Source organism: Panthera onca, chromosome A1 (genome assembly GCF_046562875.1).
Source record: "Panthera onca isolate mPanOnc1 chromosome A1, mPanOnc1 haplotype 2, whole genome shotgun sequence".
In the NCBI taxonomy this organism is placed as follows: domain Eukaryota; kingdom Metazoa; phylum Chordata; class Mammalia; order Carnivora; family Felidae; genus Panthera; species Panthera onca.
In genome coordinates, this window is record NC_138339.1 from 95,807,535 (window position 1) to 95,822,835 (window position 15,301).

The following is a 15,301-nucleotide window of genomic DNA, read 5'->3' on the forward strand; positions in this document are numbered from 1 at the left end:
AATGTTTATAGCGGCACTCTCAACAATAGCCAAATTATGGAAAGAGCCTAAATGTCCATCAACTGATGAATGGATAAAGAAATTGTGGTTTATATACACAATGGAATACTACGTGGCAATGAGAAAAAATGAAATATGGCCTTTTGTAGCAACATGGATGGAACTGGAGAGTGTGATGCTAAGTGAAATAAGCCATACAGAGAAAGACAGATACCATATGGTTTCACTCTTATGTGGATCCTGAGAAACATAACAGAAACCCATGGGGGGAGGGGAAGGAAAAAAAAAAAAAAAAAAAAAGAGGTTAGAGTGGGAGAGAGCCAAAGCATTAGAGACTGTTAAAAACTGAGAACAAACTGAGGGTTGATGGGGGGTGGGAGGGAGGGCAGGGTGGGAGGGAGGGCAGGGTGGGTGATGGGTATTGAGGAGGGCACCTTTTGGGATGAGCACTGGGTGTTGTATGGAAACCAATTTGACAGTAAATTTCATATATTAAAAAATAAAAAAATAAATAAATAAATAAAATAAAAAAAAAAAAAAAGAATGAAATCCTTTTTAGAATGCCATGATCGTGTTGAAACCTAAATTGAGAGAAAAGCCATTCACCAAACTGTGCTGACAGAGCTGTTCCAACTGTACATCCCAGTGGCTGCAGGGACATCATCCCTGGCTCTACTCTGACTTAGAGCTCACAATTATTGCAGGGAGCTTTAGGACTAGTATATTTTAATGAAACCCTGAGATGTATTCAAATACTTTTCTAACAAGAAAGCTTTTGACATTTTCTGACCCCCTGAGGAAATGAAAGACACTAATGAGATAGGTGTAGTCCAGACTGAAGTTCACTGTCAGTTTTAAGTCAAAAAACAAAGCACCAATCAAGGAGAGTTATTTGTACAACTGGGAGTACACCCAATTAAGGTGTAGGTAAGGAGTGGGCACTGGAGAGCAGCATTGCTAGACGGCAGCATGGTCCCATAAAACTGCTCGAGTCAAGGGGTCCTGACAGATCATACTGAAGGGAGGCAGGGGGAAGAATGGACACCCCTTCACACTCTACTCTGTTCTAGGAGCATGTGATATCTTGGTGCGTTCATATTTTCACTTACTCCTCCCCATACCCACAACTTTCAGAGTGTGAGGCTCAAAGAGGTCATGCAGCTCTCACCAGTATATACTGGAAAACTTCTGCTAAGGCTTTAACAACTCTCCAGGAGAGACTCAAAGACAGGCTGGGACTCTGACTCTTGAGGTCAATCCGAGATTGATCATGAATGTTTTGCTACCAGCGCCTGGATGGTATGTGCTAGAGTTGGTGTTAGGTCCATAACCCTGTGTTCAACAGAGTTAACATATTTGCAATAGGGAGGCATGTGGATGGGAAGGATGAGTTTCTCCAGGTCTGAAGCAGGCTTTTAAAATTTTGCTGGAGTAAGTTGTACTGATGAAGGTTGAATGGACTTCATGTCAAATGGGTTTCAATACTGTAGCCATTGATGTCCAAAAGATTCCTGATTGGGGGAAATAAGCATTTCTGGAAAAGTGGGGCATGACTCCACCTTAAGGGGTTCTTTTGGCTAGCTCTGAGGAAGGGCACATATGGAGCCAAGGTCTGCAAGAGAAAAAAAATAGCTGCTAGAAATGTTAAGAAGAGATTAAAACACTCTTGTGCAAGGAACAAATTCTCTCAAGCTAGCTTTGAAAAAGCACTTAAATAGGACTTATCTGAAGGAAACAGAGATTTCTCATGAAATCCAAGGGCAGATGTATCCAGGCCTCACAGGGAAGAGGAAAGAGGAAATCCATCATGAATCTTGTCCCTCTGTCTCTCTCTCCTTTAGCATGGCTTCCTCAGTTTCTCTTGCACATGGCCCAACATGGTTGCTACCAAACGGTACCTTCAATCCCAGAGTCTACACGATTGTCTTGGAGTTCTTATGTTATTTCTAATAGTTATTTCCCAAGGAGATTAAGACATAAACCAAAAACAAAAGCAGAGGATCCTGGCTTTCTGAAAAGGTGTTTTATTGCTTCTCCCTCTTTCAACACCTCTATATTCCAGGGAACACAGGGAAAGGGTGGGGAAAGCAATACAATCTCACCTCTGGCAGATGGCATGACCTGCCTTGATGAAGGATGGAGGCCTTCCTGAGTGATAGGATAGATTCAGAGGGCTTTCACCCTCTTACACCTAGGTAGACAATAGGTGTGCTTGCAGAATTCTGAGACTGAAACATTCCCTGTTTGGGCTCTATTTTGAGTGGACTGTTCCAAGGTTTTAGAAATCCACTTGGGTGATCCTACACTCAGAGTTCTACCCTTCCCATCTATATGGGATCTCCTCCCCACCCATATTCTATACTCTGGGCTCCCTACCTTGACGGATAGGCTTATTTAGTTCTAAATCGCATTTTTTTTTCTGGATACCAACTCAGACCCCAAGTTATGCTCAGCAATTTTGGCTAATTTCTTCTTGGACAGTTTATAGAAATAAATTTAGAATTTTTTTGACTAATAGGAAAATTAGCTACCAATTTTTTAAAAACATAAAAGCCAAGATATTATTAAAAATATCAAAATAAAGTTGAGATCTGAACCCCAACCTTTTGTTTCTAAAACTAGCTAAGTAGAATCAGTGTCTCCATTTCCAAGTAACCAGAAAAGAGAATCTGAGTCTCATTTCTCCCCTTGGTCAGGGTCATAGTAGCCCACCTTGTGAGTTGAAGATAATTCCCCAAAGGAGGACTGACCTAGGTATATAGACTAAAAGAATTAAAAGGCAATTAACTTTCTAATAATGGCAAACAGATAATTAATGGCAACAGATAGATTTCAATACAGCTCTGAAACCCCAAAGCAGAGATACCAAGATGTACAAGACAGGTTACAGTGAGGCCTAAATTAAAGACTTGTTCCTATCATAAAATGGAAAGTCAAAGCTAGAATAAACAGTGATAGTCAGAGTCAACTGATATTTAATGGGAAAGGGTACTTCAACCTCATATGGTTGTACTCGGTCATTGCTCTGTGTTGTATTTCCAAATAAATTCCTATTTATTATTATTTACTAATTATTATTATTATTCCTATTATATTAACTATTTGATCTGTTTCACTGTTTAAATAAAGCGTTGTCCATCCATAGAAAAAGTAAAATCTCACACATCATGTATTCAACATTCTGAGGATCAGGTAACAAAACCTGAAGAAATCTTAGTCCAGTGTCTCATGCTGTTCCAGTAGACATGTGACTTCCTTTGGACTGTCTAGCATCTGACCTCTCTTCCCATTTGGTGAATTCACCTTGTGGGTCCTAAAGGTGACAATGCCAGATATTCTCCCCATGATGATCTTCACACCCATTCCAGACCGACTTGAGAGCCACTGATGAATGAAATAAATGGTAGAGATCGTCATTTTCTCTGGGGGTAGCAGTTGTTGCAATCCTGAGTTACTGGTATGAAAGTGGCAACAGTACAAATTGTGACATCTAGTGCCCAGTAATAATGGCAACCATTTCCTTACCCAAGAACTTTAAAAAAACAAACCAATTTATTGAGATATAATTCATATACGATATAAGTCACCCACCTAAAGCGTACAATTCATTGGCTTTTAGTATATTCATAGGGTTGTGCAAACTTCGCCACAATCGATTTTAGAACATTCTCATCAGCCCAAAAACATATCCCACACTCTTAAGCATCATCCCCCAATCTTTTCCCCATCTCTCTCCCAGCTCTAGGCAACCATTAATATCCTTTCCATCTCCACAGATTTGTCTCTTCTTGACATTTCATAAACGTGGAAGTATACAGTATGCGGTCCTTTATGTCTGTCTTCTTTCCCTAAGCATACTGTTTTCAAGGTTCATCCATCTTGTAACACAAATCCATACTTCATTCCTTTTTATGGCCAAATAATATCCCATGTATGAATATATCATACTTTCTTTATCCATTCATTGTTGATGGACATTTCAGTCATTTCCACTTTTGGGCTCTTATGAATAGAGCTGCTATGAACACTTGTGAACAAGTTTTTATGTGGATGTATCTGTTCATTTCTCTTGGGTATATACCTAGGAGTGGAATTGCTGGGTCATATGGTAACTCTATGTTTAACAGAGTTAGAGGAACTACCAGATTGTCTTCCAAAGCAGTTGTATCATTTTACGCTCCCACCAGCAGTGTATGAGGATTCTGATTTTCCCATATCTTCACCAACACTTGTTATTGTCTTTTTGGTTACTTTAGTAGGTATGAAGTGGTATCTTATGGTTTTCATTTGCACTTCCCTGATGGCTAATGATATTGAACACTTTTTTCATGGGCTCATTGGATATTTGAAAATCTTCTTTGGAGAAGTGTCTATTCAGATCCTTTGCCCATTTTAAAATTAAGCTATTTGTCTTTTTATAATTGAGTTGCATAGTTCAGACTAGTTTTGAAGCATGGTTTTAAGGGTTGTTCCTAGCCATCTAAGCTCTCTTTTCTGATTTTCTCAACTACCAATATCCAGCGAATAGGGTCACTTTCGGCTTCAATTGGTCACAGCTTGCTACGCAACTCCAAAACTGACTGACCCTGACTCTGGAACCCAAGGTAGTTCCCCTTACCTGGAGAAAATCACTTACATGAGAATTTCCTGGCAAATGGAAAGCTGTTCAGAGGGAATGTTGTTACTAAAGCCTGGGTTTCTGAATTTGTGATTCTTAACTCTTAAGCTATGCAAACTCAGTCCAAGGGAACTTGTGGGATTGACAGGTGGAAACTATGGCGGTTTGAGCAGCAGGTAAGAACTGGAGCAGAGAGAAATGGAAAGAAAACTCTAAGAAATGGTTGCCACTTCTTGCCATTTTCTTCTAAGATTAAGTAGGCCATAGATTCTCCTAAGTTATTCAGATCGTAAGGCCCCAGTTTTTGGTGCAGGCAGTCACCTCTCTGCCTTGGTCCTGCAGCCACAGAGGCTGTGTTACCCTGCATCTCCTGCCAACTAAGTCAGTATCTGGGGATTTTCTTCCAAAGTATGTAAACAGATAGGAATCCTATCAGTCAGTTTAACTATACATTTTTTTTTTTTAACGTTTATTTATTTTTGAGACAGGGAGAGACAGAGCATGAACAGGGGAGGGTCAGAGAGAGGGAGACACAGAATATGAAGCAGGCTCCAGGCTCTGAGCTATCAGCACAGAGCCCGACACGGGGCTAGAACTCACGGACCGCAAGATCATGACCTGAGTCGAAGTCGGCAGCCTAACCGACTGAGCCACCCAGGCGCCCCAATTTAACTATACATTTTATTATCAGGTGATTTTGGTTCATATATCAGCACTGCCAACTTTGTGTATGTTGCCTTCCCACCCCTGTTTTTGTATCCTGGATTCTTGGAGTCAGGGAGTCAGAAGAATATCCCTCCCTCCCTGAGTAATGAGTGATCTGAGGCCGAGGGCTTGGAGAAAGTGGTTTTCTGCAGTGTCCTGGGTAATCTCCTTAACTCACTCCTCTGAGCAGGACCGAGAAAGCATAATTGTCACTTCAGTGGGCCTTTGGTGCCCTCTTACTCCTAAGAACCCACCTTCCCCTTTCTGGTGCCCTCTTCTCCCAGGAAAGTGTTGTAAGGTCCTGTATTTGAAGGGATTTGTTCAAAAGGGAATCCAATCTAAAACAGATGCTGAAAGGTTTCAACTTTTAACCTTCTCACAGGTGGTAGCATTTCTGTGCTTAATCTATCTCTGTTGACCTGCATTTTTGCCAAATTCAAAGACCACTTGTCACCTCTCATGTTCCATGCCCTTGTCTTGGCACCCAGGAACAAGATGATTTTTTTTTTATTAAACGATTTTTTAAATTATTTTTTTAACGTTTATTTATTATTGAAAGACAGAGAGAGAGCGTGAGCAGGGGAGGGGCAGAGAGAGAGAGGGAGACACAGACTCTGAAGCAGGCTCCAGGCTCTGAGCTGTCAGCACAGAGCCCGATGCGGGACTCGAACTCACAAACCGCGAGATCATGACCTGAGCCGAAGTCGGACACTTAACTGACGGAGCCACCCAGGTGCCCCTCCAATACAAATTCTTTTAAACAAAGGTATTACAGTAATTATCTATTAAACATTTATCATATGATCCCATAGAGCATGTAGAGAAGTTATTTTGGTGTTGCTATGTTTGACCTTATGAAAATTCAATCACACTAGATTGCCTAATGTCTATTTTTAAACATAAGATCTACTTCCCCTATCACTAGGAAACTTAATATGCTAAGGGGCTGGTCAGGATTAGCTATTATGCAGATTTTCTGGGTCTTTTATGCTTTGCTTTTAAAGGTAGAGGTAAATTAAAATAGTTATTTTTAAAAAACTAATTTATACTCAAATAAAAAAGAAATTAGCTAATAAAGACCAGATATGTGTCCACTGTGTATACAGACATACATCTTGAGGTGAGCACTGAACTCATGAGAACCATTAGGCTAGGGTTAGAACCCTACCACACTTACGAGCTGTCTGACATTAGATAAATTACTCAGTATTGCTAAGCCTCCATTTTCTCTTTCATAAACGGAGATGAAAACAATGCCTATATCACAGAGTTATTGAGAAAATAACTCAAAGTAACACGTGACAGTGCAAGGGATAGACCAACTGTTCCTTGAGTCAATACTGGTTTCGCTTCCCTTCTCTGGGTCTCTGTTCACTCATCAGAAACATAAGTCAGGGAAATGAAGCTAAGGCCCCATCAAGGTTAAGTGCCATCAGCAGCCAGGCTTTCCTGCCAGCCTTGGACCACAGGACACTGAAATCTTTTTCTGTAGGCAGAAAGAGAAGTGCTAGCAAGGTGGATCCAGAGACTGACACAAAGACTCTGAGACTTGATGGGCTGGCGTACTAGCAGAACCCCAGCTAGCAGCCGCAGCTCCGCAGGCCCAATTCATTTCACTAAAGCATTCGATTCAACTAATTACAGGTGAGATTGCTTGTTTACTGGCTGCCCTCTCCAGAGACTAAACTCTAAAGATAAGGAATTGTGTTTTGTTCACTCATTCTAAGTAGGTCCTCAATAATTTTCTGTTGAATGAATGAGCCTCTTTTCTTATAGTACAGACATTCCTGAAAGTGAAGGTGTCATGAGCTTAGCTAAGCTACTCCATGGTATTGGGGCCTCGGCATCCATTTTGTTTGGTCAAGTGGCTGCCCTGCGGAAGCCTTAAGCTGACCAGCCTCCCTCATGCAAGCACATATCCTAGGTAACAGTCTGAAGAGTCACGTGCCATTGGGATTTCCTGATATGACTTCCCTGACAGTTCTTGTGATCAACAGTCTCCCCCACCTTCAGTGCCTCCCCTAGATAAGACCGCAGTGGAATTTACCAAAACCCCACTAATTTTAGTTCAAATTGACTGATCTAGTCATAGCCCAGGAAACCCAGAGCCCTCCACTCATCCTAATAAAGGCATGTGTCCTGGGTCTTGACTTTCTCTCTGCTTCACTCTGCCTTCACCTCCCTTGTGGCTATGAACTTCCTCCAGGGCTTGTCAGTAATAAAGATCCCTACTGCAATTTATTTTGTGGTCTTCTGTCAAACTATGGCTCACCATCTGGCACCCTATGGCTCCACTTAACAAATGTTAATTTAACAAAGTCATAACAGGAGGAAATTAATCTTATTTACAAATCAACAATTTTAAGTGTCCTAGTGAATTCAGCCGTTAAGAGGAAATTTGTGGTGAATGCAAATGTGTTTAGCATGTGAATTTATTTTTAAAGACAAGCATATGCAAACTAAGAAAACATAGTAATGGCTCAATGAGAAGGCTCTGAGCTGTTCAATTTGGAAGACAACAGTAGCATCATTTAATCTTCCCACATATCTTGGACTTTATCAGATTAGGATGTGGAATTTTGGAACTGAATACACTCCAGTTGCCTTAACAGAGGACTTTTCTCTGGGCAAAAAGCAAAGCCTATTCTTATCCTCCCATCTATGATCTGGCCGGAGGGTCAGCCTAGGGGAGGCTTTCCAACAAGTCACAGAAGGTGGGAATGATGACTGCAGACACCCTAATTGAACAATCCCTCCGTACTTATCACTGTCCCCTCCAAGCTACTGTGTTTCCAGAGTCACTGGATATTGTCAGTTCCTGGTAAATGAATGGTACCACAATTCTACCTAACCTAACAGGTTCAACATCCCAACTAAATTTGCTTCTCATGGGAGTCTGATGACTTGACATTCACTTGCTTATTCGTTCATTCGGTTATTCATGCCACTCACTCATTCATTCAACAAATATCCTCAGTCTTGGAAATGCTGAGTGCTTCTGGGTGGGTGAGAAAAAGAAAGCTTAGGCAGAGGAGCAATTAGCAGCAGCAGGAGAGCTGGAACTAGGGTCTAAGGCAATATCTAACCGCATATTGTACTTGAAATATCTTTTTGCCCAGCTGTGGCATTACCTCTGCAAAACCTTTTAAGTCTCATTTTAAGAAGAATATATGTCTTTTCTCTATTCCTTTGTTAAAATATCCTTAGTGTAGTGCTTATGACATTATGACATTATGTTGGAGCTAACTGCTTCCCTGTGCCAGACTGTGAGCTCCTTGAGAGAAAGAACAGTGCCATGCAATCACCTTTATGTTCCTAGTGTCTAAGGTTGTATACACATATGCAACTTTAGTGGCAGTTCTGTAGATTCCAGTGAAGCTAATGGATGTCCAGGTATTATCAGGCCTGCACTAACACAGCAGCTACCAACCACATGTGGTTACTGAGTACTTGAAATGTAGCTGGGGGGAAAAATTGAGATGCATTGTGAAAGTAAAATACACATCAAATCTAAAGGCTTATCATAAAAACGTAAAATATACCAGTAATAATGTTATATTGATGACATGTTGAAATGATAATAACTTGTATATTGGGTTGAATAAAATAAATTAAAATTAATTTCACCTGTTTCTTTTGACTTTAAGGTGGCTATTAGAAAATTTTAAATTACATATGTGGCTCACATTATATGTCTACTAGAGAATGCTGGACTAAGCCAAAGATTACTATTTCAGGTACAGACCACATCCCGTCTCTTATACCTGATTCTCTAAGTTTTCTTGGTTGGAAGGGGAATTTGGCTATATTGTCTGCACTGAGTCAAGGTTTTCACTAAGCCCAGGTTCAGAATATCCAGGAAATGGATACATTTCTTTTGTTTTTGTAAAATTCTACAGTCAATATGTCGTACACATTAGTAGGTTTGCTGTTTAAAAAAAAAAACAACAACTCTTGCTGTATTCCTTATATTGAGTCAAAGTCTAACCAAGGGCATGTAATGCTCATGCAGCCAACACTTAAATAGCTCTTCAGTTTCTGGCTCCAAGCGCCTGTTTTATCCTCTCTCCTCCCTCCGTCTCTGGCATCCTGAGCAGTCACCCCTCCCCTCGCAGCTCTTTCCACTGACCTCAAAAGAGGGCTGGCTCAAATGACACACTTGTCAAAACACCTGGGTAAGCACAGCAGTGGGAGCCATCATATAAATAGATACATGGAAACAGAGTGCTCCGTACTGATAACAAAAACCACTTACAAACTCCCTTCACCTTCCAAAAGTTTTGTTTCTTACAATGATTACTTAAATGTAAATGTCACTAATAATTTTAATTCTATCAGCTTACACAGACCTATTTTTATACAGACACTGGCAAAACTGCAATTTAAGAGGATTTTTAGGTTTTGGGTACTGCTGTGGCAAAAATCCTTTGTGCTTAAACAGAGAAATTAAAACTGAACAACAGAAAATGATCCAAAGCAAAAATACTGAAAAATTTCTAAGTGATCTGTCAGAAAGACTAAAAGAGTCCAGCTTCACTGCTCTGCAGTCAGAAAAATGCAGAAATAATGAATGCACATTTACATATTTCCCACCATACAGGACACCATGAATTTGAAACATTTAGCACAGTGTTTGGCATATGGTCGATGTCCAATAAATATCAATGAGTATATGAATGTATGGGCCCTTACTATTTAATGGAATACCGCAACCACCATGTTTTTCTTGTTTGTTTGTTTGTTTGTTTGTTTGTTTTAAACCTTGAGTGATTTGGTAGACTGAGTCCAGCTTCCTTTTTCACTCAGAATAAAATGTGAAGTCCTTACTATGGCCTGCAAAATGCTACCTGATCTGCAACCCAACTACCTCTCAGACTCCCCTTCCACCTCTCCACTCTCATTACTTACTCTGCTCCAGCAACCCAACATCCTTGTGTCCTCAAATCAGCCACACATATTCCTGCCTCAGAGCCCTGACACCAGCTCTTCCCTTTGCCTAGAATCCTCATTCCTTCAGTCTCCGCTCAAATGTCACCTTATCAGGAAAGCCTTCCTCACCACCTTCTCCAAAGCAGCGAAACCCTTATCCTGCTACACGTGTTCTCATACCACTTGTTGCCACCTGACATATTTCATATTTGTTTATTTGTCTCCCCAGACTGGAAAGTCACTCTCAGGAAGACAGAAACTTCGTTCATTTTGTCCGCTGCTATATCCTTTGTGCCTAGAAAGTGTCCGGCACATAATAATCAATCAATCAACCAATCAATAAACATTTGTTGAAAGAATAAACTAATGAACATTAGACTGGAGCTCAGACACCTGGATTAAGTCCCAACTCTACCACTAAAAAGCTGTGTGACTTTGAACAAATGTTCCTGACACTCAGTTTCTGAATCTGCAAAAGGATTCTCTGGGAACAGAAATTTCTAAAGCTTCTCCCAGCTCTGAAATCCTGCAGGTTTTATAGAGATGCTTTTCACATATAACTTTGGTATGAAGTTTTAGCAACACAAAAATATTTTTTTGATATCCACAAATTATTAGCTTTCTAGGCACTTTTAGCATTGAATACCCTGCTCCAAAGCCCCTTATGAAGCCTTCTCCAATCCTTCCAGGCAGGATGGATTCCAGGACTTTCTCCCTACTTTGAGGTACTTCATAAGGACCTTTTTTCCCCCTTAAATCACTTATAAAGTTAGTGACATAATTATGTTTTTCTGTTTCTCCAAGTAGAATATGAACACCATGGGACAGTAATGGATTCTTAGTAATTTTTGTATCTCTAGCACCTTGCATGGTCCATGGCAATCAGTAGGCATTCCACGAATGTTTAGTGAATGAATACAGGAAAATGTCAAAGTGGAACAGGATCATTATTCTTTGAAAACTGAGACCATTATGCTCCCCTCATTGATGAAGGTGGGCAGAAGAAATAGCTTTGCGGCCAATAGTGACTCATCTGATGTCCAATGATGATTCATCTGAAGGGAGATAAGAAACTAAAATTTATTGGGAACCTACTAAAGGCAAGTACTCTTACATTCACATAGTTTATGACAACCTTATACATTATACATTCCTTATACATTAGGAACTATTACTACCATTTTACAGATGAGAAAACTGAGGCTAAGACAAAATAGGGAATCTGCTCATGATAGAATGGCTAACAGGATTCACACTCAGGCTTTTTCATGCCACATATCATATTCGTATCACTAAATGATACATCAGGAGGGTAGTTCTCTGATCCGATATAAACATTGGTATGTGTAATGGTGAGCTTGTCTGCACTAGAAAAGCATTTTTATAATTAAAAGGGATTTTTTTCCCTTGATTCAGAAAGGTGGCTATACAGAAAACTCCATATACCATTCCTGAAATGTTCTTTATTAACGTTTTATTATGTTTACTATGGTAACCTTTATTAACTTTTTAGGAAACTTTACTAACCTTTTAGGCCTATTCCCAATACATATTTTATTTTACAGTGAGATCATTCTAAATTTTACAGTGAACATTTTTTTCCTATTCAATATATACACTTTCCATATTTTAAGAAACCTATAGTAAATAGCATTTTAATAATGGCTTAATAATAATACATAAAGTAGATGTAATAGTCATTCTGTTACTATTAGGCTATTTCCATTTATTTACTATTATGTGCCTCTTAATTAAAAAAAAAAAAAAATCAGTTTGTAGTCTAACTTCTGAGAAAGGTTCTGACCTCCAAGAAAATGCAAACAACTTTTCCATTCACGAAGGGGGAAAATTTCCACTATTATGCAAAAAGATGAGGTCTTTCCTTTTGCTCTACGAATTTTTCAAGGCAGAAGCTAGTTGGAGCCATTCCAGTCTCACCTACATAAAGGTCTGTCCTGCAAAGGAAGGCAGGTGGTGAAATTCCAGCAGTGGCTTGGAGGAAACACCCAGGCTCACCTCCTGGTTCTTATAATGACTTGCCTTATACCCTCAGGAAATTATACAAAGCCTCAGTTTCCTCATCTATAAAAGGACAGTCATCTCATCGCGTTGCTGGGAGGGTTTAAAATGAGAAAACATACGTAAACACTTAGCACTAAGCCTGGCACAGAGTGAGTGGACCCTCTCATAATTGTAAATCTTTGGCAGAAGAGGCAAGAGGAAGGGGTGAAGAACCATGAGACATCATTCCTACCTCCCATCCTTTACAAGATATTCCAAGTCCTCACCTCTAGCCTCAGAAGAAAAAGAACTTTAGGCCATATTTGTAAACGTACACACAACAAAATTGTTTGATTTCTAACAATACTTCAAGGTAGTAAAAAGTCCAGGACTCTCAGTTCCCCCAGGAGGTCCTGCCCACTGACACTTCTCTACCTTTAGCCTCCCTGCCATCTCCTTTCCCTTGGCCCTCACCATGGTTCAATCTCTACACACCTTTCTTCCTCTTTGCTACTGTCTCTCTGATAGGAGCCCTCCTGAAAACCAACTTTCTAATCTGCCAATCTGCTGTCAGTAACCTTCCCCTAACTCCAATGTGTTTCCAATCTTAGTTAAATCTTGCTCAGAATTACTGATTTCTTGTTACTCACACTATCAAATCCAAAATGTAAAAGTGTGATGGTTTACAAAGCCTCAGCGCCCAGCCACCTGCCCATTTCCTCCTGTTTCCCTCACTCTACTAATTCCGACGCTGGCCTTGGTGTCCACCTGACCACCTGCAGTCAGAGCAGGCCGAAACTTACTGCAGATAAATCCTATCTTTACCCGAAAAAGGCAAAGGAATCCCAGCGTGGTGTTTGGAATCATTGTCAGCTGCTCACATTGGAGTTTTCAAATTCTCTAGGTGGTAATTTCTGGTTGGGCTAAGATATAAGGATCCCCAATGTCACTTAGGGGAAAAGGTTCTAAAGGCTGAGATTGACAGATTTCCCTTCTCAGTATTGCCGGGGAATCACGGGTGCCTACTCCCTCCTCCATTTCCCATAGGTGCCTTCTCTTCTGCCTCTCCTTTCTGCATCTTTTGCTTACTCTCTAAGGCCCAGGTCATGCCCACTTCCTCTCAAGGCAGTCACACATCTACATACTCTCCTCCGAGCTTCCACAGTATGCACGGTCTGTCCCCCCTGCCCCTCTCATTTCTTTAGCACATAGACTCATATTCCCCATATTGCTCCCTAATTTCTTCCATAAAGTCCTTGAGGGCAGGGACTGTGCCTGCTTCCCACTCGGCAATTGCTTGGTCAATATGTAACCTACATTCCAGTCTTCTTATCTGACTGACCATTCAGCTTAATCAGTGCTACTCTATGGGCTACTTCAACTTCAGCTCTGCGGGCTTTGGTTGGACAGAACTTTTAACTTTGAGAGGGGCATTCTGAAATGTTGCACATCGATCTGTCACCTACAGAGCCTTTCTACTGAAATTAATAGATTTCGGAAAGGACATGACTGACTGACAAAACAAAAAACCAAAACAAGCAAACAAAACACGACTCTCTCCCTTGTGATTTCTACTGTTCTCATTTTAGGGCGTACATGAAGAGAGGGAGGGAGATGGAAGTAGAAGGAGACCCATATTTTTATACAATATTACCTAATTGCAATCACATTCATTGAAACGATATTTGGAACCATAGTGGGGAGAAAGCACGATTTTAAGAAGAGGGGTTATTGAAAGTCAGGCTTCTTTCGTCCAAAGAATTTGTAAGCCTTTGTACCAAATTAAAGCTCTCTCATAGCGATCTGGTCCAGGGCTGGCTTCCAAGAGACCTCCGGTTATCTGAAGGTTCCAGAGCAGCCTTCTCCGCCTCCACCCCCACTCCGTACCCCCTTCTCTTCTAGCTCGGGCTTTCAAGATTGTTCCTAAGCCTTGGGCCAAACATGAGCGTTTCAGCACATTCTGTGGTCAGGCAGGACCCTAAGTAAATCCCCGGGAATAAACAAGAGCAGCAAGTCACAAGTTGCTGGGAGGGAGGGGGGAGTGAAGGAGGGAAGGGGGGCGGTCGTGAACTTTGCCGCTGCAGGCGGGCCTGTCACTCCAGCTGACAGCAAGCACCTTCACCTTCAAGTTCCTTACCACGGCAGCACGCCCTGAGACAAAGTGCTGAGCTCGGAGGAAACGAACTCTAGCGCAGAGAAAGAAAAGAGAAGCGTGCGGAGTCGGCCTGCGAAGCACCTGCCCTCGCGGCCGCACCTCCAGGCCCTCGGCCGGGCCCGCGCTCGGGCTGCGGCCTCAGGAGAGGGGCGCACGCTACCTGGCGTCCGGCTCCTCCTCCGACTCGGCGGCCGTCTCGTCCTCCTCGTCCTCCTCGTCCTCGTCGCTCTCCGGCCTTCGGGTCGCCTCCTCGTCCCCGTCGGAGCCGAAGGGGCTCTCCGCGGCGTGGTTGCTGTCGCTGCTCGCCATCGTGCCTCTGCCGGGCCGGAGCCGGAGCTGGAGCCGGAGCCGCCCGCGCGCGCCTGGTGTTCTCCCTCTGACTGCGCCTCTGGCCCCGGCCCGGCCCGGCCCTGCCCCGGCGCGCGGCTCGGGTTCCCGGCCCGGGGGGCGGGCTGGCCCCGCGACTTTAAATAGAAGGCGTCAAAGTTTCGCCATCGAGCTCCTGGGGCCCGGGCTCAGCTTCTCCTCTTCCCCCGCGTCTGCCAACTTCCCCCCGCCCCCCAGCCCTCCCCACCCTTTTAGGCGGATCCCAGGCGGCCCTTTGGGCCAGCAGCAATCATCACTCCGAGGGGGACAGGCTTCAGCTGCACCAGGTTGCTGAAAGGAGAAAAGGCACCCAGCCCCGCCTCTCTTTCCCCCAGTGTGGGTTTGGTAGGCCGTGTGTTTGGCACAGAACTTCTTGGTAAACCTTTCATCCCAACCAAATAACTACTCCTTCCTGAGCAGAGCCGTTGCTAGTTCAGGCACACTGCGAAGGGTCTAGCTTTCATTATCCCCTCACGATTCTGCGGTGGTACGTTTAACTGCAATGCTGGTTTTCTAGATCAGAAACC

The 15,301-nt window shown here is 42.3% G+C and overlaps 1 protein-coding gene across 2 annotated transcripts in view; it reads right to left on the minus strand.

The window, feature by feature from the left end:
• The window catches only part of CMYA5 (cardiomyopathy associated 5), a 97,233-nt gene extending 82,291 nt beyond the window's left edge, over positions 1–14,942 (minus strand). Inside the window, exon 1 of one of the 2 annotated variants that reach the window (XR_013556267.2) lies at positions 14,569–14,942. Coding sequence is in view for 1 of the 2 variants with exons in the window: in XM_078448560.2 (XP_078304686.1) it covers positions 14,569–14,717 (149 nt within the window). In the remaining variant the exon portion in view is untranslated. The remainder of the gene's footprint in view (positions 1–14,568) is intronic. The other variant, XM_078448560.2, reaches the window with a different exon arrangement.
• Between the last annotated feature and the right edge of the window lie 359 nt (positions 14,943–15,301).